The following is a 26,246-nucleotide window of genomic DNA, read 5'->3' as shown; positions in this document are numbered from 1 at the left end:
CCTTGAGCCTGGTACCAGAGAGGGAGTGGAAAGGTTAAGGTGCTTATTACCTCTGAACACAGAACCAGGAATAAGTCTCAGGCACTACTGATGTGCTCCACCGCCCAACCCCCCCCCCACAAAATCCCCCAATTAAAAAAAGCCTCTTGAGTTTACTTTTCTTATCTCCAAGAGTAAACTATATTAGAGGTATTGAGGAGATAAATGAAATGGATTAGATAATGATTTTGAAAAACCCTGAATGAAATACAAAGCCCTTGATAAGAAGTTTTCTTTGGCTTAGTTAAGAATGGAAACATTGCTGGCAGAAAGAGTTCTGTGGGTAGGGAACTTGGCGTGTATACAGCCCAACCTAGTTTGATTCAAGGCACACCACATGATTCCCAGGACCCTGCCAGAAGTGATGCTTGAGTGCAAAGCCAGGCAAAGCCATGAGCATAGCTGGGTGTGGACCCCAAAATAAATCAGTGGGAACATCATGTGTTTTATTTGGTCCCCAGTCCTCAGTTCCTGAAAGCACTTTGGAAACAAAGACAGAAAATTCCATTCCAGACATGAGATAAACTCTTCATTATAACTATTAATTTCCGATCGATTTTCTGTAATTTTTTTCCAGCTCAAGTAGCATTCATTTACACAACTGAATATTGTGTTTCTGGGGAGAGATTTTCACACCTCTTCAAATTTCATGTTAACACAACACAACCACCACTAAAGTGCCAGTATTCCTCTACTACAAAATTAAATAACAGATCTCAACCTGGTAGGGCTTGATTCTTTGTTTCATTTAGTGAGGGGGGTGTCCAGCAGTGCTCATTGGCTACTCTTTGCTTGGTACTTGGGGGTTGCTCCCTGAGGGGCTGAGAGGTAGAGAAGTTGAGAAGGTGGTGGGATTGGAACCAGGCATTAGTCATTGGAGTTATCTCCCTCACTTTAGGTTTTTCTTAAATATTATTATTTTGAAAAGAATTCAAGTTTCTTCTGAAGATCTGAATATTTGTCATTTTATTCAAAGACTCAAATAAAAGGTGTTATTTTTTTTAAAATTTCGCTAAATCCCCAGGTTTTAAAATTTCATTAAAACCTGATTATTCATAGTCAGGTTTTAGACATACTGTGTTCCAGCACCAGTCTTACCACTGATATCTTCATTCCTTTACAAGGGTTCCCAGGTTTCTCTCACTTTGCCCCCCACACACAAACACACCTCACACACACACACACACACACACACACACACACACACACACACACAGCCTGTCACTTTAACAGGTACTTTCTAAAGTTTTTTTGTTGAAGTTTGGACCTCTTGTTTTCAGTGTTGCTGGCTCTGTAATTTGGATATTTAGCTATACCACTAAAGGAGTTACTTTTTTAAAGAAAGTGCCTTAGAGTGTGACACATAATCTTTCATTTAAAGGCTTAGGGAGAATGAATTTAACAGTCTCGATGTGAAAATAAAGCTCTTTTTTCAGTGTGCTTTTCCTCACAGATCATTCTCTGATTTAAACACTAAGGAAGCAACAATACTTATCATCAAAATGACCCAGAAATATCAACAATTCCAAATAGAGCAAGAACTGAGTGGCATGTTTGAACATCTAATAATTTTTGCCAATCAATAGTCTTTGATTATTCAGACCAAAGAGGGGGACTTCAGAAACTTGAAAGAAGATAATTGCTCGCCTTTTGCATTTTAGTTTCTATCAGCACTGCTGGTCTTTTCTCTGACATGGAACTGACTTCCATATTACCATTTTTCAAGACCCAGTGATCAGGATCCCTGGCTTGTGGGACATAGGCAGGTGTCATAAGCATGCTGGGATAAACTTTTCCAAATAACTTCAAAGTTCTTTTCAAAGTGAATAGCAATTCAAATCTGCCGCAAACGGGCATTGGGTACCTAGTACATACTGGCTTTTGCCAGCCCTAAAAATACAAAGCAGAGTCATGTAATGCATTGTTGATATATTCAATATGAAGGGAACATCCAAGTGAAGCCTCTAGACCTTTGGTCCCACAGAGAGAAAAAAAAAAAAAGCCGGCCCAGAAATTGTTAGAAACCAGAATGGGTGACCTCTGCCTCGAGGCTAAGCAAAAAATTAAAAATAGCCTAAAGGCACTGGAAATTCTTTCCGAGTTCTTGCAAACAATACCTAAAGGGCGATCTAAAAATAATCTGGAGTTCGCCAGTAACTATTTCTTCCCAGATTCTTCTTTATCTTGCAAGTAATAAATCCCTCTGTCTTTCACTTTTATGGCAATATTTCCTTAAATTAACTTCTTAGCTTGGTATAGACAGTTGCAATGACTTCACTTGTCAGATTATTTCAGTATGAAAAGTAGAGCAATACGTTAAATCTGGGTTTTATTTTCCTTAATAGCGCCATCCCTGTTTTGGCATAGAGAACTCAATTTATTTATATTTATTTTATGGATTTCCAGACTATTTTCTCTAACAGCCAGTTAGTTACCCAGATAATTAACTTACCAGGGCTCATACCGCATCCATCATCCAGGAAGCACAGCATGAATCCACCCTGCAGTTTTTCATTATCCACTGTAAAACAGTTATTACTAATAAATATTGAGCTTAATTTGTTCATCAGAAAGGCATGTTGCTCATAGAGTTATTTGTTCTCCTCAAACTCAGCCAGAAAGTGACAGAGTTATGGCATGGTAATGGAGCACAGAAAGGAGTCTTGGCTACAGTTTTAAAGAAAAAAAAAATAATAACTATACGGGAAAAATAAGCATGCAACACAGAAGGCTTTAGATGAACATAAAACAAGAATACACTAGAATATACTAAAATATAATATTTTATATGTCAAGCCCTGTTCTGGAAGTGGACTGGCCCTTTAAACTTCAGGTATTGGGGCTGGAGCAATAGCACAGCAGGTAGGGCATTTGCCTTGCACATTGCCAACCCAGGTTCGACTCCCAGCATCCCATATGGTTCCCTGAGCAATGGCCAGGAGTAATTCCTGAGTGCAGAGCCAGGAGTAATCATTGTGCATCACCAGGTATGACCCAAAAAAGCAAAATAATAATAATAATAATAATAATAATAATAATAATAATAATAATAATAATAAATAAATAAACTTCAGGGTTTTTTTTTTGACAGGAACCTAAGATGGGGATGTGATCCCAACATCCCCCTATCAAACTGATCAATGTTTATGCTCTTTCACCAAAGTTTCTGAAATCAGCATAGGCCACTCTGATGAAATCCTTAGGCTCCCTTCAAAGTAGTCAATCTCCATACGAACAATTTCTGTGAGCTTCTACTTAGTGGCACATATTTGTATCCTGGAGATATGTGCGGCTTTTGAAAACAGCTAAGCTTATTTGGAACCAATTTGATCATTATAAACGATCAAATATAATTATCAATATAGTCTCTTGTTTTAAAAATATGGATCACTGTATCACTGTCATCCCGTTGTTTGAGCAGGCACCAGTAATGTCTCCATTGTGAGACTTGTTGTTACTGGTTTTGGCATATTGAATACGCCACGGGTAGCTTGCCAGGCTCTGCTGTGTGGGCGAGATCCTCTCAGTAGGTTGCCGGGCTCTCTGAGAGGGGTGGAGGAATCAAACCCGGGTTGACTGTGTGCAAGGCAAATGCCCTACCCGCTATGCTATTGCTCCAGCCCATGAAAAAAATATATGGATGGGTAACTAAAATTAATTTTAATTTACAGTTTTCAGTCTAACTCTGAAAGTAATTTTAATAATTGGGTTTGTGAGTTCTGGCATCTCTCTCTCTCTCTCTCTCTCTCTCTCTCTCTCTCTCTCTCTCTCTCTCTCTCTCTCTCTCTCTCTCTCTCTCTGTGTGTGTGTGTCTCTGTCTGTCTCTCTCCTTCCTCTCTCCCTCTCCCCTCCTTTCTTTCTTTCTCTCTCAGTCGCCAATGTTTCAAGTATAGAATCTGGTAAATTTATCTTGTGTTCATATCTATAAAACTATCACTAAAATCAAGGTAATGAATGTGTCAAGGAAGTAAGCATATCCTTTATCCTAGATGCTTTCCTTGTGTCCTCAGCAAACTCTGTGCCCTCCCATAGCCTACTTCTTCCTCAAGTAACCATTAATTTTCTGATTCTGGCTGGCCCTAATGATCCATTTTTAGTACATTTGTTATGTGAATGCTTATGTTTATAGGTCTACTATAATTGACATTTTAACAATTTACTTTTGTTCAAATAAAGTATAAATATCTTTTAAAAATACCTACTTATGAAATTCTTAATTTTTAATGATGAGCAAGGGTCCTATGCTTCTAGTCTCCCTCTTCTAATTCACCCAATATCTATAAATCCTTTGGCCCTTTCCTATCACCTAACGGTCCCGGTTCTATCTCTACCTGGCTTTCCGGTTTGCTTGCCTCAACCTCAAAGTCATTATCCAGCATCTCTGACCACCCAGGGATTTTCTTTGCTCAGTCTTCCCTAAATTTTTTTTTTTTTTTAACAAAACACATGTAACCTAAAACACATATTCCCTCAATTCAAAATGCAGATTCATTTTTATGTGACAAATGTCAAGTGCTAGTGTAAGTGGGTGAAATGAACGCTCTAGCATGCCTGGGTGCTGTCCTCCTGACACAAACCCCAAAGAACGTAACATGAACTCCGGTTACATTTATTAGTACACCATGATTCCAGATAATTCTTCTCAAATTGTCAACATGCTCTCAATGGGATGCAGATGGAATCTAGTCTCCCCTCTCCATTTCTAAAAACATCTTCCCCTTTCAAAGTCACATGAAGGCTTGTTTTAGTCATGTCCACAGATTCACTCTCCTGTTCCTCTTTTCTCACATTTCTGCACACTGTCTCTAGACCATCCTATTGTTCTTGATGGAATGTCTTTCTTTTTAAAAAAAAATCACATTTTTAATGTTAATGGTATTGCGCAAAATTCTCCCACTGCCTTCTCTATGCATAAAAATCAATATAGTATTTAAAGTGCTCACCCATATTGTTTTAACATTTTATTATTGTAGCCTTTTATTCTACTTGTTACCTGACAAAAATCCTCTGCATACTTTATATTCTTGTTCTTTAAAAGGAAACTCCTATGCTCTGTGCTTTCCCATACTTTCAGTTTCTTTCAAGCAAGAGATACTTGCTTAGTTTTTCTTTTCTCTATCTAATGAATATGCAAGCGGAGTCCACTTCTCCACCATATTCTTTTCTTCTGTATGAAATCATTATCAGTAAAAGAGCCTTTCTCAGTCCCTATTCTCACTTTTCTCCTGTCACTGTCACTGTCATCCCATTGCTCACTGATTTGCTTGAGTGGGCACCAGTAACGTCACCATTGTGAGACTTCTTGTTACTGTTTTTGGCATATCGAACATGCCATGGGTAGCTTGCCAGGCTCTGCCATGTGGGCAAGATACTCGAGGTAGCGTGCCAGGCTCTCCAAGAGGGGCGGAGAAATCAAACCGGGTCAGCACTGTGCTATCGCTCCAGACCTCACTGTTCTCTTATACCAATAAATTCATTCATTTGCTTGGTCATTTGGGGAGGCACAATTCAGATGCTGCCCAATCTCTCAGGAGCAGTCTGTCTGTAGAGAAGCATCATTTGCTCCCTGGGAAACCAGTTCTGGGGGGAAACAGCTCTGTTGAGGTGGGTGAATGCTTGATTCTGGGATTTGAACACACACATGTTGCTTCACACTGGCCTGATTCTCTAGCTAAGTAAATTTTCAGTAATAAGTACTAACTCCTTTGTTGTATTATTCAAACTTTTAAGATCCGGGTGAGTAGAAGAGAGGGAAATAAGAGTGGCCTATGAGTTATTTGATCCTCATGTACCTCCAAATGACCATGTAGTTCCCTCATTAATTATAATTATCTACCTAGCACAGGGTATTAAATGATTTGGACATTGTAGTGAACTTAAATTTATTTTTAAATACAGATAGAGATTGACTTCTTGGCCCATATCCTCTCATCTAGACCAATAGTCAATATTTACAGGGGAGTTGATAGAATCAGGAATAGGGATCAATTTTCATATCGTAAATATTTTTCTAATTCGCATTAACTTCAGAAGTACATCACAGGACTCAACTTCATTTGCATCATGTTCTAATAAAAATGAGCTAACATGTGCAATAAATAGTTGGTGCATAAAAATGAAAGAACAAAGAAGACAGTTGATAAAGAATATATATTTGGTCTGAATTTTATAGCTCTCAACCATTCATACTCACATCCACTTATGTATTTCAAAACTGTGGCAAGTTGGGAATGATGTATACTTCATTATGAATAACCATTAAGTTAATATGTTTTTAAAAGTAAAACTGTTTTCTCATCGGAGACGAATTGACTACTCCGAACACTGATGCTTTCAGGAACCCTGTAGGATCTAATTTTGCAAATGGGACCTCCAACAAGTGAGCCATTTCACCCTTGGAGTGTTCTTCGCATAACCTGGCTTCCCATAGGGTCACTGTACTCACAAAGCACTTAGATTACATTAAAAATCAGCAGAAAGTGGTTTGATTTTATGAAATAAAATAAAAGCAAAATAACAACAGGCTTTTCCATGAGAGCTGAGAGAATAAGAAAGCAAACTTGCTCACCTGAGAACACATCAAGTCTTGTAGCGCCTGCATCTCTGAAAACAATAAAACATATCACTGCTTCAGTAAGAAATTATGTTTGAAGAAATTACACTAATCTGAATTGCTTATGTGAGGTAGAACATATTGATAGGTAGCAAACAATACAGTAATTCATTTAAATTACTTCAGAAACAATTACTAAGATGTTTCCCTCTGCATTTATATACCATGACCAATGATCTCTCAAATTGATGTGACTTAGTGTAGTTACACAAAAAGCCATCAAAACATGTCTGATTTTTTTATTAGATGTAGAATAAGACATACATCATAAAAAGATATTCATGATTTATAAAAAAAAAAAAGCCACACCTGACTGGAAACCCCTAATTTCTAGATAGTATGTACCATGTTATCATATTTTAAAGAATATTTATGATTCTCATGTATGTATTTTTAAGGAAAGAAATCAAAACAGTAACTGTTGGGGCTGGAGCAATAGCACAGCAAGTAGGGCATTTGCCTTGCACACGGCCAACCTGGGTTTTATTTCCAGCACACCATATGGTCCCCCAAGCACCGCCAGGAGTAATTCCTGAGTGCAGAGCCAGGAGTAACCCCTGTGCATCACCGGGTGTGACCCAAAAAGAAAAACAAAAGTAACTGTTTTTTCCTAGGATACAGGCTTACAAATTATTTGTTATCATTATTTATTTGATTATTTGGAGGCCTCTATAGCAGTGCTCAAAGGATCCAAGGGCCACTCCTGGCAGTACTTGGTGGACTGGGCTAAAGGATTCAATGTGAGAGACCAAGGATGAGAGCTGTTCAGACCTTGGGTCACCCTGAAAAGACCCAGGGGGGTCCAGAACCACGCCCAACAGTGCTGGGGAGCCGTAGAAGGCTGCGGATGAAACTGATTTCTGCTTATCCAACGCATGCATCCCTGACCTATATCCTTGTTCTATGTCCTTGGCCTCTACCAGCAGGTTTGTGAATTAACTTTCACTGAAATACAATTATGTCCATTCATAATGTCTGTGCTGCCTTCATTCTACAATAACAAAACTGAATGTTTCAACAGAGAAAACGTGGCCTTCAAAGATAAAACTATTCAGTATCTTGACCTTTACACAGTATTCTGATCTCCACTTCTATGGAATGAGATTGCTGGTGAGTTTTAATTTTTTTTTTTTTTTTTTTTATTGAATCACCAAGTGGAGGGTTACAAAGTTCTCAGGATTATGTCAGTTATACAATATTCAAATACCCCTTCCTTCACCAGTGCCCATCTTACATTCCCAACCCCCCCAGTCTATCTGCCGCCCCTCCCACCTCCCTAGTCCCCACCCTTATACGTGATAGGTTTCACTTCATTTGCGCTTATGAGTTTTAATTTTTTCTCAGTTCTCTATAATTCACAGATATGATTTGTTTACATGCATTTTAAAAGATTTCATTAAAATCATGTTAAGAAAAAGTCCAGAGCTGGAGTGATAACACAGCAGGTAGGGCGTTTGCTTTGCATGCAGCTGACCCGGGTTCGATTCCCAGCATCCCACATGGTCCCCTGAGCACCACCACTAGTAATTCCTGAGAGCAGAGCCAGGAGTAACCCCTGTGCATAGCTGGGTGTGACCCAAAAAGAACAAAAAAAATTCAAAAGGAAAAGAGCAAGAATCATATCTTAGCTTCAATATCAAGAGTGTAAAAAGGAGCAAAATGATGAGATCTCAGCTGATACGGAAAGAATGCTGAGGAAAGGTGAGAGTCTAAGAGGAAGTACAGAATGAAGAATAAAAAATTTTAAAACCTAGTGAGTCTCTGCTGCAGAAACCTGAGTCTCTCCTACTCCCACATAAGTCTAATAAAGTACATTGTAGTTGCGCCACAAGCGTCATTTCAAGTCGGTCCACTTGTTCCTCTCTGCCTCAGTGCTGCATCAACGTTCCTCCTCTATGGGATTCTGGTTACCAGGGCCATTTTTTGAGCATTTTCTGTGTGTCAACAAAGTACTGAATGAAATATTAATGCGACTTTCCTCCATGTTTAAAACAGTCCCATGACACTGACGGATCATTATTTCCTTATACAGTTATTGTAGGATAACATTGGTTTGTCCCTCCTCCCTTGCCACAAGGAGTTTAGGTTTAAGTGCTCTGGAGACACTCCCATTCCTTTGTTTATCTGTAAACTCTTCTCTGCATCCTCCTTCCCAACCAGTTAAACACCTTTTCCTAATCAGATTCTGTAAGATTAGATTCTTTTAAGGATCCTGGACTTGTATTGTAAGTTAGTGCCTTTTGCATAGTTTACCTTAAAGCAATGGCCTTTCTGTATGGACACAAGAAGACAATATTATGCTTTTGTAACTTGGGATTTAATTGGCTTCGAATATTATTCATTCCTGGGTATCTGCTTTCTCGACTTAAGCCTCAGTTGCTCTCAGTTCCTAGCACCCCAAAAGCAGGGTCACATCGAGGGACAGGATGGATCCAGGGCAAGCAGTAAGTTATGTGCTACCCTGGCATCGAGATGGGCCTGGTCAAAGTGCCTAATTCATAACTATAAGTTAAGAGCTTGATCATAGACAAATGCTGTCATGATCCAAAAGACTAAGACCCTGCTGGGGTTAGGAAGATTAACTTGGCCTGAGGACTGTATAGTGAGATGTCCTCAGGATGAACCAAACTTTATATCTCTTACTGTGCTCATACAGAATGACATTGCTAGAAATATTAGAAATAGATTTACTATAACTATTTAAGCAGATTACTAGCTCACACCCTAACACACCCTTGTTTGGAATCACACCCTTGAGTGGATCTCCTTAGATGAGATTTCCTTAGATGAGATTTTGTTAATCTCCTCAAGAAATGGTCTTACCCTTCTTTGTTGATTTGTTGATGTTAAACCCACCTTTGTGCTACTGCCCTATGTAATTTGCTATATAAACTGAGACTGGGGGGCAGAGAAGGGACAGAAGAAGACAGGGGAGAGAGAAGAAGGAGATAGAAGAAGATCCAGAGAGAATTCCCAGACTCAGAAGAAACAGAGAGAGAACGAAATAAACTGATCACAACCAGTTTGGCCTTCTTCTTTCGTCGCCTGCCCTTGACCGACAGCACACACAGTGGTTCCGGAGCACCGAACTCGGGCGGTGAGACAGAGCTTCCCGGAGAGCCCGCGAGTGCACACGCCCGTTCGGCTCGCCTTAGTTTTTTACAGTTATACATTATACAAATTATCATATGTATAGCAGCAATAAATGTCACTGTACTGAAACAGTTTTCACACAGTTTCTTCATACAGAATTCACCGGGATAAGAAACAGAACAGGGGCTGGAGCGATAGCACAGCGGGTAGGGCGTTTGCCTTGCACGCGGCCGACCCGGGTTCGAATCCCAGCATCCCATATGGTCCCCTGAGCACCGCCAGGGGTGATTCCTGAGTGCAGAGCCAGGAGTGACCCCTGTGCATCGCCGGGTGTGACCCAAAAAAGAAAAAAAAAAAAGAAACAGAACAACTATTCACCTTTATAGCAATTTATGGCATTTTTATAATGAGCTTTGTACTTCAGAAAAAGTAATTTCTTTCTAAATAGCTATTGTATTCGGAAAAGACCTCTAACTTTGGAGAAGAAAAGACAGTAGACAAAATAGACAAATGTTTTCATTCAGAGTTACAAATGTCAAGTTGCTGAAATATAGATGTTCAGAGGATCCATGAATCATTTCCTTGACCCTATCTCTTTTAGCTCCTTCTGAGCTGACTTTGTGCTTCTTCTGATCAATCAACTTTCTTCCTTTACTTCTCTTCCCTCCATTTCTTGGTGGCATGATTCTTTTAGCTCTTCAGTAAAGGAATATCATAGAAGAAGGAGCAGGTGACTTTTACGTAGTGTTGAACATCATTACTATACAAGAAGTTCTTAATGGCTAATTAACTAATGATATACTGTCATCCCATTTCAAAATGGGACAAAGTAAAAAACTGAAAAATAGTTATAGACCACAATTGGGAATCTGGGCTTTCCTACTGAGATTCCTGACCTAATAACCACAAACTCCTTCTGACTTTGCTTTCTGTACAAAAGGTAGCTAAAATCTTCTGTAATAGGAAAATACATATATTCCTTTTTATATATTCCAATATATATAAAAATAAATTAGCCCTGGGGCTGGAGCAATAGCACAGCAGGTAGGGCATTTGCCTTGCACAGGGTCAACCCGACTTCAGTTCCCAGCATCCCATATGGTCCCCTGAGTACTGCCAGGGGTGATTCCTGAGTGCAGAGCCAGGAGTAACCCCTGTGCTTCGCCAGGTGTGACCCAAAAAGTGGAAAAAAAAAGAAAAGAAAAAAGAAAGAAATTAACCCATCTCAAATTATCTTGAAAAAGCTGACTTACTCACCAGTCTCCTTGAATAAATCATTGAGTGCAACTTAAATTGCTAAAATGTTCCTTAAATATTAATATTCTTGACAGAGACGACATAATGGAGTAGGTCCATTCTAGAGCCAGACAGACCAAATTTAAATTCTAGTTCTGCCAAGTATTAACTCCATGACCTTGAATCTATGATCTAATACCTCTGTACATTAATTTTATCATCTGTAGTAAAAATTCTACTTCAATTTTTGCAAAGATGGAGTAATCTAAAAATCCATATAAAAGTCTGCAATTCAGGGGCTGGAGCAATAGCACAGCGGGTAGGGCGCTTGCCTTGCACGCGGCCAACCCAGGCTGACCCAGGTTCGAATCCCAGCATCCCATATGGTCCCCTGAGCACCGCCAGGGGTAATTCCTGAGTGTAGAACCAGGAGTAACCCCTGTGCATTGCTGGGTGTGACCCAAAAAGCAAAAAAAAAAAAAAAAAAAAAAAAAAAAGTCTGCAATTCATGCACATGTTTATTAAAACAAAGCAGAGGTCCAATTTACTTGCACTTCAAGTTTGGCCATAAATACAAAATGAAGACGAATAATCTTCTTCTAACTGTTCTTTTTTCATCTCTTGATTTTATAGAAAATCAAGCCAGAAAACATTTTAGATGGAGGATGTGGGTAAATGTGACATGAACTTTTTTAATATTAAATGTACCTAGTTCTTATTTGTACATGTAAAGTTATTGCCGTAAACTTTCTTCAGAGATAAGCCTTACCTTGCATTGTCCAGCAACTCAGCCAGTGCTCCAAAAAGAAAACTATGAGTAGTTCTAATAAAAAAAAGAGAGAAAACAGAAAGCTAAATGAACTTTGTAAACAGTGTTAAAGGGTGAGACAATTGCATACAAAATTTCTCCAGTTCTAGACATATAATCAATAAATGGTTATTCTAGAAATAGTCGTCCCGTTGTTCATCGATTTGCTGGAGCAGGCACCAGTAATGTCTCCATTGTGAGACTTTTTGTTACTGTTTTTGGCATATCAAATACACTACGGGTAGCTTGCCAAGCTCAGTCTTGCGGGAGATACTTTCAGTAGTTTGCCAGACTAAGGAATCGAACCGGGGTTGGCCTCATTCAAGGCAAAGGCCTGACCCGCTATCCTATTGCTCCAGTCCGTTTGGAAAGCAAACAGCTGAAATAGTGCTTACAACTAAAACAATGTTTAAAATATTCTAGTCTGGGCCGGAGAGATAGTATAGTGGGTAAGATGCTTATCTCACAGACTTCTGACCCATGTTTGATTTCCAGCTCCCCATATGCCCCCTCCAAGCCCACCAGGAGTAATCCTTGTTATCGCAGAACAGTTAAGAATCTGAAGTAGTGAAGTAGAAGCATTCCATTACAAAACCAAGACTAAGAACAACATTGCCAAAACACCCGGCTATTAATAAGACAGACTTTGAGGGCCTTTTTTCACTTAGAGATCATTTAAATTCTTTAAAATTGCTTTATAAGCATTTATTCAAATGCTTATAGCAAATTTTTCATTAATATTTAAGTCCAAATTGTTCCTGAAAAAATAATTCTTTTTTTTTTTTTTTTTGGTTTTTAGGCCAGACCTGACAGTGTTCAGCGCTTCCTCCTGGCTCTGCATTCAGATATCACTCCTGGTAGTGCTTGCGGATCATATGAGATGCCACAGACCGAATCTGGATGGGCCACATGCAAGGCAAATGCCCTACCCACTGTAATATCATTTGACTCTATTTCTGAAAATTTTTATGAACATTCTGGTCCTGGCAGTTTGGGATGTAGCTCAATGTAGGGCACATGTTTTGTATGTTGTGAGACCTTGGATTCTATCCTCAGTATGCATACAGAAAAAAGAAGGCCATAATATCTAACTAGAGGAACTGTCAAGGGTTCCTGATTTGTACCTCTAATCTATGTTTTTCTGTGGAGTGAAAATCTACTACTTCAATAACTTCCTGGATTACCTACAGTCACTTTGTCCTGTAGCCTGGCTCAGAGTCAACTAGAATACATCACTCTTTATAACACTAAATGTTGATGACATTAGGCTGCCTTCAGGGTGTCATGCCTGCTTTTCATTTCCTGATGTGAATATTTTAGTAAGCAATATTATCACAGCATTAAGGGAAGATTCAGTATGCAAATTTCCTTTTAGATTTAGTAAATAGGTAGCAGAAGCAAGAGACCCATTTATCAAAAAAACCCAAAACATCTGCTCATTCATACATAAAGAAAGATCATCTATAATGTCTCACAGACTTTAGATACCTTAGGCCATAGGACAACATGTTAACTTAAATTTTATCTTTTAAAATACATTTATCTTATTACATTATGTTAGCTTTGTTATAAAATTAAATAATGTTATACAATTATTGCATTATTTTAAAAAATTTATTTGGGATTTTAAACTTCAATTACTTAAGGATGAGTAGACTACAAGTTAGCTTCCAAATTTTTTATTGTGAAATCAGTACTAAATACTAAATTCTATTTATAAAAAAAGTAGTCTCAAATCAAAATTATCTCAATCACTGTCAATAGATCATGTCATCCCATTGTTCATCGATTTGCTCAAGCGGGCACCAGTAACATCTCCATTGTGAGACTTATTGTTACTGTTTCTGGCATATTAAATAGCCACGGGGAGCTTGCCAGGCTCTGCTGTGGGGTCGAGACACTCTCGGTAACTTGCTGGGCTCTCCAAGAGAGACGGAGGAATCAAACCCAGGTCGGCCGTGTGCTAGGCAAACACCCTACCCGCTGTGTTATCGCTAAAATATAAAGTAGGAAGCTGTAGAGATAATACAAGAGTTAAGATGTAATTTGTCTTGCTTGTGGACAACCCCACATTCCCAGCAACAATAGGATCATCTGCACACTACCAGGAGTGATTCTTGAGCACAGAGTCAGGAGTAAGCCCCAAGCACAGCCAGATGTGCACACTCTTCCCCCAAAACAAATAAAATCAAAAGTAGGTCATGTGACCAAAAGTAATATACACATTCAGTGCAATCCCTAAAGGAATGAAAAAAAGCAAGGACTGAAACAAACAATTCTAAAATTTGTGAATCACAAGAAACCAAATGGCGGAAACAATTGAGAGAAAAGAAGACATTGTACTCACTCACTTCAAACAATATTATGAACTATCATCATGAAAAAAAAAGATATGGCACAAGAACAATAACAAAAAAAGGGATATTCTTTCCCAATATAACAAAGGGATAGAATAAATGGCACAGCAACAAATCCACATACCTATATATATATATACTCTATGATAAAGGAACCAAGACCACACAATGGAAAGGAAAATCTCTAAGAAATAGTGCTGGGAAAACTGGAAAGCCATAAGCCAATAACAATAATAAATAAAAACTAAAGAAAACCAAAAAAGCTAGAACACTACTGACATCATACACATAAAACTAACTCAAGATGGACTAAAGATTTGCTTCATACACCCGAAACCATAAAATACAGAAGAAAAAAAAAAGAGATGATTCTCTCCAGGATCTCAACAGGACAGATGTATTTGGAGACACAACTCCAGTATCAAGGAAAACAATACCAAGAATAAACAAATGATGGAATATGAGCACTGGTGAAGGGATGGGTATTCGAGCATTATATAACTGAGATTTAAACCTGAAAACTTTGTAACTTTCCACATGGTGACTCAATAAAAAATTAAAAAAAAAAGAATAAACAAATGATATGGCATCAAATTAAAAAGCTGCACTCAGTAAAAGAAACATACACAAAAAATCTGAGACAAACAGTTGGGAGAAGACATTTGCACATCATACATTTGACAAAAGATCAATGTCCAAAGTTACAAAGATCTCCAAAATTTAACAAAATTTGCAAATGAGCAATGGAATTGAGCAGATACTCCTCCAGAGAAGAATCAGAGATGATCCACAGACACATTAAAAAATAGCTCAATATCAATCATTAGTAAAAATTATAAATGAAAACCAAAAGGAAGTATCGCCATACATCCGTGAAAATAGCTTATATTAAAAAATAGATTGGGGACTTTACTTGGTTTACTTTTTGAAATGTTCATCCTGTCAGCTTTCAGGAAAATGGATCATAGGGTAACACTACTGTCTAGCAGGAAAGACAATTTAGAGGCAACGTGGAAGAAGGGAAAACGTCAGTGGTTTGAACTGAAGTCAGTGAAATTGGAGAGGGAGAGAAATGGGGGATATTTAAGACACAATAAAAGTTATTATTAAGAAGACTTGATGATAGATTGAATGTGATGTGAAGTAAAAGGAGATACAAATTAATCCTGTTTTCACTGAGGGAACTCTCAATGGAAATCTACAGGACTGGGAGGATAGTAAGTGGCGAATTTGGCGGCTTGGGGGGGGGGTGATGGGGAGAGGAAAAATTGTATCTTTTACCGTTGTTGCTTCATGCTACAATCATTTTCATTACTGAGTTACCACACCATCCATGGGTGATGGGCTGAGAACACTGAGGGTGTGTGTGTGGAGAGGTGGGGGAGGATGGGAAGGAGTGTTTCACAGCAGAAACTACAAAATCAGGTTCTGAAAGTTTCCAGAGATAAAAACCCATGGTCCTGCCAGCAATGTGCTTGTAGTTTTACTTAAGCTCACTTAAAACATGTTTGTTTGTTTGGTTTTTGTCTTTGACCTCAGTTAACTTTGAACTACCTTGTCCCATATTTCCAATTTGAAATGATTGGCCATGCAGAAAGACAAAAACAAAGAATCCGTTGAGTAGCGTCTGTTTTGTTCTGTTTTCTGTTAAAAATTACACTGCATACGCCAGGCTGGCTTTCCCTGACTTTATTTTATTTTTACTCTTCACTCTTCTGTTACCATGATTTCCAACCTGAAGCTCCCCTTTTATTTCAATCATTTCTTTCAATAAATCCAGATTCCAAAAGATTCCAAAAAGTCAACACACTAGTGTCAATAACACAGTACTCTGTGCTGGGAATGACGGAAGGAACAGAATGCCTTTGTCACCGGAGTATCTGAATCACCTTTTGAGTGGACAGGAGGGATCTGGACCCAACCGAGAAGAGTGCCTTAGTAATAACTAAAATGTAAGGTTCTGATCTTCAGAGAATTCGCAATTCTGAAACTACTCAGGAGTTCCAAGAGGTTGGCTTCAATAGATAAAAATTACGCTGTCAGTAGGGGGACTGAGAACTCACTGGGGATAGCAAATTCGCTAGAGAGCCTCCAGCTAATCTACGATGAAATTGTTTTTGCTAAATGTGGGCCTTCCTACCACTCTACCACTTGCTGTAATTGAAGAGCACAAACGGTTTAGTCTGGTCCAGAATATCTACCAGGAGCAATTTTCTCATTCTTTTCAAAGGGCATCTACAATTTATTAATTTTTTTAAACCACACCTGGCTGCTCTCAGGGCTTACTCCTGACTCTGTACTCAGGAATTACTCCCGTGGGCAAAGCAAACTCCTAACCCGCTGTACTCTCTGGCCCTCAATTTAAAATATTTCTATAAATCGAAGATCCCGAGCTGTTAAAAACTTTAATTTCTCTAGAAAACTCTCTATATGTGAAGACCCTGCCCCATTTGCTTTCTACAGATACACTCACGAATTGGCGTGGATGAAATCCAGATGCAGCTGGGCCCGCTGCAGAGATGCATACTTGTCGCCCATGTCCGCCTAGGAGAACCGTGTGACCCCGGGAACACGTCGGCGACGTCCCACCGCGCAGCTGTTCACCCCTGGGACGCCCCCGCCCCAGCGCCCGCCCACGCCCGTGCGCAGTCCCGGTTCACACATAGTACGTGCTCCCCCTGGCGGCCTTCTCGAGAAGCTCACCCTAGGCCGTCCCCTCCAAGGTGTCAATTGAGTCTTGGAGCCACTAGCTGAGAACTCTGCAGCCACACTCCTCACCCAAGTAGAGAATTAAGTTCATTTCCTTGGAGTCAAAACAATAATGCATTGGGCAGGGCGTTTGCCTTGCATACGGCCAACCCGGGTTTGATCCCTGGCATCCCATAAGGTCCCCCAAGCCCGCCACTGTGCCCCCCTGCTACCCACTTCCGCCCTCCCCCCTACCCCCCAACACACACACAACGAAGAATCTTGGGCTGGTAAGTCAAGAGGTGTAGGGAGGCTAAATAAATAGTTCCTTTTTTTTTTTTTTTCACTCAGCACCAAATAAACACGATATTTCTGGTGTTTATTAAATTAATCAAAATAAGAAAGAGAAAGGAAAGAAAACTAACGGCAACCAGATAGATTTTGGAGTTTGCTGTGAAATGGATATTTGAGAACTTTTTTCATCTGGCAGATGATATTCAACTGATGCCGGAGCCTGACTGAAGGAATAGATGTTCTGTATTTTCCAAAAGACTAAAGAATGCAAGTGAAAAATAGAGAGAAGAGGGTTGAAGATAAATAATATGAGAGGATTGAACACAATAGCTACCCAAATGGTGCTAATCCCAAATCACTGAGTACCAAAATCATCCAAATCCAAGAAAAACAGAATTTGCCAAGATGTTGTATGGGAAGAGCCTGATTGAGAAGAAAACTAGTTGACCTAGTAAACCTTTAAGAAATTCCAAACTCTGGTTTCATCAGAACTATATGACTCACAAACAAAGACAGTACTCAGCATATATTCTACATAACAATGCAGTTCTAAAATCAGAAATAAACATCTATTCAAAAAAGAACTTGAATTAGATGTATTATGATTTCTGGGTATCTTAAAGGAATAGAAATCTTCGGAAAAGTAAAAAAACAGTTTTGGGATAGTCATTCTGCTATTAAAGTTTTTTAGCAACTACATTTAAAATAATCAAGAGAGGAAAAAAGAATATGAAAAGCAAGCCAAAGGAACATGATGCTCTAACTTTAATTTGAAAACTAAAAGTAAACATAAACATTTCAAGTAATTTTCCTGATTGCATGTTTGTCTTACTAGCGGCTGATATGGGATGTTTTGAGAGCAGAATTCTCTTTACTAAGAAATTGAACTGCTTTCCAATTTCTCCTTCCATAGAATTTTATAAATAAGATAGTTTACTTCCATTTTATGGGTAAGAAAAGCTTGATAGGCCTCTTCTGGATTTATTTTACTACCCCAATTTCCAGCTGCCTTCTCCAAGCAATTTACTATTGGGAGGGCACAGAAGCCACTAGCCTGTAATTAGTAAAGGCTATAATATCTAATTTCTACCAGAGGGAAGGACGTGATTATCACAGAAGTACCCTTTCCATAACCCTCCCAGAACCCTCCTGCACTAAATGGCCAATCCCAAAGTACTAGACGTCACTAGTCACCCTGGTGACAGGCATGCAGGAGATCTGTTAGATGAGGCTGGAGAGGCCCGAAAGTAATTGCACACAATTTAGCAAAATTCTTTTACCTTTCCCCATTTCAACTCTGTGCCACCCTTCTGTTATAACAGGAAAGGCAAATCTTATTCCACTTTAAGGCTTGTTTTTTAAATTATTGTCTTACTTGTCTCTCTCAAGATACATTTTAGTATAATTTTATTATAAGAATCCTGGAGAAGTGGAAGGAAAGGAATTTTTAGTTGAGAACATTGTTTTCTCATCTTGTGGTCAATCCTTATCCTTTTTGTTGTTTTGCTTTTTCTAATATTTTTTTGTTTTGGGGCCACAGTTGGGGGTGCTCAGGGCTTACTCCTGGCTCTGTGCTTAGGGATTGGTGGAGCTCAAAGGACCCTCCTTGGTACCATGGATTGAAAATGGGTTGGCCATATGCAAGGTAAGTGCATTCCCCACTATGCTATCTATAGCTCTGGACCCTCGATCATCATCATTTAAGAGGTTTAATTTGGTATAATATACCTTTTGTTTTCCTAACTAAACATTTCAGCTTTGTGGTGTTCACATACTTCACTGTCACTTCACTGTCACTGCCATCCCATTGCTCATCCATTTGCTAGAGGGGGCACCAGTAATGTCTACATTGTGAGACTTGTTGCTACTGTTTTTTTTTTTTAATTGTATTGAATCACTGTGAGGCAGTTACAAGCTTTCATGTTTGGGTTATAATCAAACAATGTTCAAACACCCATCCCTCCACCAATGCACATTCCCCACCACCAATATCCCCGGTATACCCCCCCTTTCCCACCCTCCCCCTGCCTCCATGGCAGACAATATTCCCCATACTCTCTCTCTACTTTGGGGAATTATGGCTTGCAACACAGACACTGAGAGGTCATCATGTTTGGTCTATTATCTACCTTCGGCACACATCTCACATCCCGACTGATTCCTCCAGTCATCATTTTCTTAGTGGTCCCTTCCTATTCGAGCTGCCTTCTACCCTCTACTCATGAAGCAGGCTTCTAGCTATGGGGCAATCTTCCTGGCCCTTGTATCTACTGTCCTTGGGTGTCAGCCTTATGTGATGCTACCCTACACTCCACAAATGAGTGCAGTCCTTCTTTGTCTATCCCTCTCTGACTTATTTCACTTAACATGATACGCTTCATGTCTATCCATTTATAAGCAAATTTCATGATTTCATCTCTCTTAAAGCTGTATAGTATTCCATTGTATAGTTGTACCAAAGTTTCTTTAACCAGTCATCTGTTCTAGGGCACTTGATTTGTTTCCAGATTTTGGCTATTGTGAACAGTGCTGCAATAAACATATAGGTACAGATGTTGTTTCTACTGTGCTTTTTTGCATCCTTGGGATATATTTCCAGAAGTGGTATTGTGGGGTCATATGGAAGCTCAATTTCTAGTTTTTGAAGGACTGTTCATATTGTTTTCCAGAAAGGCTGGACCAGTCAGCATTCCCGCCAATAGTGAAAGAACATCCCCTTTTCCCCACATCCACTCCAGCACTGGTTTCTTTTCTTCTTTTGAATGTGTGCCAGTCTCTGTGGTGTGAGATGATATCTCGTTGTTTTGATTTGTATCTCCCAGATGATTAGCAATGTGGAACATTTTTTCATGTGCCTTTTGGCAATTTGTGTTGTCACTGTTTTTGGCATATTGAATACACCACAGGTAGCTTACCAGGCTCTGCCTTGCGGGCGTGCTATCGCTCCAGCCCGCATACTTACCATGAATAATGATTCAAATCTTTAAAATTATAACCCCCTCTCTCATTTAACATGTTGTCCATTGTCAAAGTCACTGCAATCTGTGTTAATTAAGCCATGTTCAAGTGTGAGCCATTAGAGGTATGTGCCATAGCTGTTGGTCAAACAAAGATTTCATTCCTCTACAACCAATTTGTATTCAAGACAAAATACATAAACATAAGCTGGTGTTCACACTCGCCAACCATGAACTACAGCTAATAGAAGTAGCTATTTCCTAAGAACTCTAAGTAGAAAGTGACTCTGACAAGTAGACATGTTTTAATGGCTCAAAAAGAAAACGCTATTATATCAATAATGTGATACCTCTATTGACAATACTGAAGTAAATCTGAGAACAATTTAGGTTCATATTATCTCTTTTGTTGCATTCGTTTAAGACAATCTGGGTAAAATATTTTCATCTTTTCCAATCTACTCCATGTTAGATAATGATGGAATTTTTGTTATATCAGCTCTCAGTTACCTTTGTAACTGGCAGTTATTCATACATATTTTATGTATGAAGCACTGTGGTAAGCAATTCTAGTTACAATGGTAAATTTAATGTCTGGAACTTTATTTAAAAATAATGAAAATGGACAGAGAGATAGTATGAGAGTAAGGTACTTGCATTTCACATGGCAAACCCCAGTTTGATCTCTAGTACCCTGTATAATTCCTGAGCCTCCCATCACCCAGTGTGATCCCTGGACTCACAACCAATAGTGCAACTGAGTGTGCCCCAACAGACAAAACAAAACAATTAAAGAATGATGGCCTTAGGGCTGGAGCGATAGCACAGCGGGTAGGGCGATTGCCCAGGTTCGATTCCCAGCATCCCATGTGGTTCCCTAAGCACCGCCAGGGGTAATTCCTGAGTGCAGAGCCAGGAGTGACCTCTGTGCATCACCAGATGTGACCCAAAAAGCAAAAAAAAAAAGAATGATGGCCTTCAGTATATGTGGTATATGGTTCATCAGAATATATGGTAGGGTCGCTGGGTTGCCTAACCCACTAGATATTTTACCAAGTCTCCTTTCACCTTTAGTGCTAGCAATTTGCTTTCCTAAACACTCCAGAGCAAATTATGGCCACCTGACTCAATTTTCATAAATAATCTTAGATTATTTATGAAAATATACTAAGAAGTATAAGTAATATTACTTTTGGGAAAGTCTCTGCTTTCCTGATTTAATTTAATATTTTAAAATTTAGTATTTAAAATTTTTAATTTAAAATAAAATTACAACAGAACCATCACTATTCTCTTTTCCCTTGTTTCTGCTGAAGTAGAAAAATAATACCTGCACAATACCTGGAAGTTGGAGTGTCATATGAGGAAAAAATTCAAGGGAATCACATGAAATTGTGCAAACATTCTCGAATCACCAATGGTAAGAGTAACCTCCATATTTTTGTTATGAAACAAACTTCAAATTAATCTTTACTAGTTTAATTCATTATAATTTAAGTGTCTAGTACCTACATCAAAATGATTCCTAACCAATAGAGAGAGATATAATAAAGCATAAAGCAAGAATAATAGTAGCATGCTTTCTTTTCATCATTGGGCCTCATCAGAAGATTTTTTTATTCTGGATTATAATTTGTCTTTTCATGCCAATAATGGTGAAGGACAGTTGCAGAGAAGGAAGGTTCTTCAATGAGGAGCCGTCATTCATAATGAAAAGGTAGCTAGAAAGAATAGAATTGCTGAAATCATTGAGCTGAAGCATAAGGAGAGATAGTTTTTCCAGATAAAGAAGAGTATTTAAAAAAGAGATAAAATGTGTGAAGGTAGAGGAGGAGGCTAACTTTACTATGATATATTAGAGGTCTGATGGGCACATCCAGTGAAGTAGACACTAATTTGATGAAAGCCAGACCTATGGAACATTGTAGGAATATACCGTCTACAAATATCTTATTGTTGTAAGAGAGTAATAGTTTAAGACAGGCAGACAAAACTAGGTTTTATCATAAGAAACAGAAACTGTTCCAGGTACAATAATCACACGAAAAAAATTAATGCAGAGAAATGGGCATAAATAAAATCTCTGGGAAGGATTAAAGGGTCAAACCAGGAACCTACAATTGGGTCATGAACAAAGAAAAGCAGTTAGCTACTTCCACTATGTTACCTGACACTGGGTTGGTTTTCATATGCAAGAATGTTGGGGTGTGGCCATTGCCTCTACATACTCATAGCCTGTGTCCTGCATAGGTACCAATAAAATGATTTCTTTTTTCATGTTCATAACCTTGACTACTAGGGCTGTATAATTGTCATCCCATTGCTCATCGATTTGCTTGAGCAGGCACCAGTAACATCTCCATTGTGAGACCTGTTGCTACTGTTTTTGGCATATCAAATACGCCATGGGTAGCTTGCCAGGCTCTGCTGTGGGGGTGAGATACTATTGATAGTTTGCCAGGCTCTCCTCGAGGGGTGAAGAAATCCAACTGGGGTCAGCCGTGTTCAAGGCAAATGCCCTACCCGCTGTGCTGTATAGTGTGTTTCTAGTTTTCCTGTCTCTATGAAAATATTGGAGAGAAGATGAACAGAGGAAATGTCACATTTACAACCACATCAATGTGCTTTTAAAAGCATCTGCTAGTGCATTACATGACTGCATTCCTCTGAGAGAAGTCTGGGTGAAGTACTGAAATGACAGCAAAAATGACAAAGAAATTATGAGATTGGATAGTGCCTTTTAAAGATGCACTTATGTTAGCTAGGTGAGCACAGTTGTTATTTGTGTTCTAGGTAGAATGCTCAATTAAACTAAATAAAAGTCTGTGCATAGCTCATTCCAGCAGAAGAGTAGAGTATAAAGAGAAACAGGTTAGAAGGGCCTGCATGTTTAGACAGGATGGAAAAGGAAGTAAACACCAGATTATGGAGGGCCCCACATGCTACGCTGAAGAATCTGCAGTGTATCCTATAGGGAGTGAGAAACCAGTTAGGCTTTGAGCAGTAGTGAGATGAGTGCAAGAATCAACTTGGAAGCATCTGAATGCTAGACGGAAGGAGGGAATCCATCTTATTAGAAGAATATTGTGATATAAAGTGAGGAAAGACCTCAGGTTATGAAGAACCTTGATTTTAAGGGGGAAAAGATTGAACTACATCCCAAATAGTTTAGTTAGTTTAGTTAGATAAGTATGCCATTTATTTACTATTTATCATGGAGAGAAAAAAATATATGAATAGAATTGATCTGACCCCTTGAAAATAAAGAAAATACTCCAAGTTACATATTGTATATCTTATTAATGCACCAGTCTATAACTAGAGAATTTCTGCTCAATCCAAGCACTGTGCTTTTGAAGGTAAAAGCATGCAGCATTGTGTGTTTTGTGGCTACACGTACAAAGTGTTGATAGCTTAGGAAGAGGAAGTTTGGACTCTGGTGACTATTTAATAAAGGAGATCAGACCCACCAAAATGAGAATTGCAGACTAAACACAGTGTGCAGAAGAGAATTTGGGGGATCGCCAATTCTCAGAATATCCAATTCTTCAGAATACTAGCGTGACCCGGAGGAAGAAAAGAATCATTCAACCCACTGAGGCTGGGTGCTCTAAGCTCCTAACACAGTAATGCACAGGTATAACTTAGCAGGTGACACCCACTCTCCCGGGCCATCATGTGCCACAGTACTAAGCTTCATCAGCCAGGCAATCAGTTTACAAACCCCATGCTGCAGCTCTCCCCAGCAGAAGCAGGTTGTCTTCGGTGAATACCGTAATTTTAAGAGGGAAAGTGCCTGGATTTTAAGGATACACAGGTCTCTAGAGTACAGGCATGTGACCACGCAAAGCAGAAAGTGCCCCAGAATGCTAGAGGAAGCTTCCTAGATTTGGAATGCCAGTGATGACCCTCTGCAGGTGTAAGAGCTTTGGGCTGCCAAATCCCACCCTGTAACTCAGTACTTGCAAGGGTGTTGAAGGTTGAGGCCTCACATTTCAGTGGAAACCTAGTCAAAACTGTCTCAAAGGAAGACACTGGTCCGGTAACCAGACACTGACTTCAGAAAAAGAACAAGACTGGTTACACAGGAAGGGAAGAGTGAGGAATTTCACACCCAGGCCTGTCCTCCCAACGAAGGACAACAACTGAAGGGAACTCCCAAGAGATCTTTTATTTTTTAGTTCATTTATTTTTTGAGGAGTCACACCCAGCACAGGGGCTACTCCTGGTTCTGCACTCAGGAATTACCCCTAGCAGTGCTTAGGGGACCGTATGGGATGCATTAATAAAATGAAGAAAATACTGGGGTAGAGAAAATTCTTTACTTAGGAAATTGAATCTATTAAGAAATTTTACATAAGTATTGGATATAACAAAACACAGTGAACAAAAATGCCTTGCTCATGGCCAACCAGGGTTGAATCCCTGAAACTACAATATATGTTCCCCTGAGTCCTGCCAAGTAATCCCCGAGCAACACCAAGTGTGACCCCTAAACAAGCAAGCAAATAAATTAGCAACTCAAAAACAATAAATACTCCAATTTTTAAAATTTAATTAAAATCTTAGTTGTTTTTCTTCCCTCCCCCCACCACCTCGTCCCTTCAGTGACTGGGAATTGTGCACACAACTGTTGCAGCCTTGCACACTTTGAGCTGTGGTTCTCTCTAAAGTTGCAGATCAGGTTGAAGAGCTAATATCCTCAATCACAGTGCTTATGGAAGGTTTTCGCTCCTTCAGTTGTGGTACCTGTATTCTGCTCATCAGGACTTACACTTTTAGTTGAACTTTAAACGTTACGGTTGTGATGTTTACCAAGGATCACTGCAGTGCTCACACATATACTTCCAGAAGTTGCAATTACTGGCCATGATGCTTACTCACCCGTTTTTGCATACCTCTCTGTGGTATCTACACACACCTCGCTGTAGATAGTCAGAAATTACTTAAAGAACCAATAATAACAGACAGCAGTGCTACCAGGCTCATTCTCGACACATGTGGAACTCCAAGATTTGAATTCACAACATCTGCGTGTGAGATAAGCACTCTAGCCATTGCATTACTCATCCAGGCTAGAATAATCAAATTTCTAAACACAAAGGTACATATACCAAAACATGTTATTAATAAATCATTAAATCTTAATGGTGAATCACTTGTATCACTTGTAGTCCCGTTGATCTTCGATTTGCTCGAGCGGGCGCCAGTAATGTCTCCATTTGTCTCTGTCGCAAGCTAGTATAGTCCAATGATACCTGCTCACTCCAGGAACAGAAAGAGCCAAAAATCGTTCATTCAGAGATTTGACGAAGAAATCTGATCATCTAGTTGGTGGGCGGCCACGAGATCTTCTGACTTCCCGTGGAATCCAGTCTGTAACAGCTCTAGTCCAATGGTCATCTCTGAATCGCATTACATGACCGGCCCATCTGATTTTTGATGCCTTGGCAAATCGAGACAGTGTCCCTGATTTTTGACCATCGACGGAGGTCAGAACTCCGGATCCCTTCCAGGGATGATATCACTTGTATCACTTGTCATCCCATTGTTCATCAATTTGCTCAAGAGGGTGCCAGTAATGTCTTGATTCATCCATGTCAGAAGCTAGTGTAGCCCAGTGGTGTCTGCTCACTCCAGGAACACGAAGAGCCTCAAGCCATTGGTTAAGGGTTTTGATGAAGAAGTCTGACCATCTCGTAGGTGGTGGCCAGGTGTTCTTTTGACATCCCATGGAATCCAGTTGGTAACAGCTCTAGTCCAGCAGTCATCTCTAAATTGCATTACGTGGCCCATCTGATTTTCGACACCTTGGCAAATGAGACAGCGTCCCTGATTCTTGATCATCAACAGTAGTCAGAACTCTGTATTCCTTCTCTCACTTGAGTGAAACTTGATATTCCAAACATAGCTCTCTTGGTTTCTCTTTGGGATACCCAAATAGTGTTCTCATCCTCTTTTCATAGGGCCCAGGTCTCTGAGGCATATATTTGTGCATGAAGAATGGTGGAGTCAAAAAGATGTGCCTGGAGTCGAAGCTTCTTCATCCTCTTAACCACTTCTTCGATGCTATTGAAGGCATTCCACACTGCACTTCCTCCTGCACAGCTCACATGCCAGGTCATACAGCATGTTGAGTTCTTGACCTAGGTATACATAAC

The 26,246-nt window shown here is 39.4% G+C and overlaps 1 protein-coding gene across 1 annotated transcript in view; it reads right to left on the bottom strand.

The window, feature by feature from the left end:
* The window catches only part of MORC1 (MORC family CW-type zinc finger 1), a 164,580-nt gene extending 147,896 nt beyond the window's left edge, over window positions 1-16,684 (bottom strand). Inside the window, exons 1-4 of the mRNA XM_055128982.1 lie at window positions 16,620-16,684; window positions 11,751-11,804; window positions 6,608-6,642; window positions 2,492-2,560 (exon numbers count right to left, since the gene is read on the bottom strand). Coding sequence (XP_054984957.1) covers window positions 2,492-2,560; window positions 6,608-6,642; window positions 11,751-11,804; window positions 16,620-16,684 — 223 coding nt within the window. The remainder of the gene's footprint in view (window positions 1-2,491; window positions 2,561-6,607; window positions 6,643-11,750; window positions 11,805-16,619) is intronic.
* Between the last annotated feature and the right edge of the window lie 9,562 nt (window positions 16,685-26,246).

The sequence above is a fragment of the Sorex araneus genome, chromosome 2, assembly GCF_027595985.1.
Source record: "Sorex araneus isolate mSorAra2 chromosome 2, mSorAra2.pri, whole genome shotgun sequence".
NCBI classification, from domain to species: Eukaryota; Metazoa; Chordata; class Mammalia; order Eulipotyphla; family Soricidae; genus Sorex; species Sorex araneus.
Note: the sequence above shows the minus strand (reverse complement) of the source record. Positions and strands in the feature narration are given on the sequence as shown.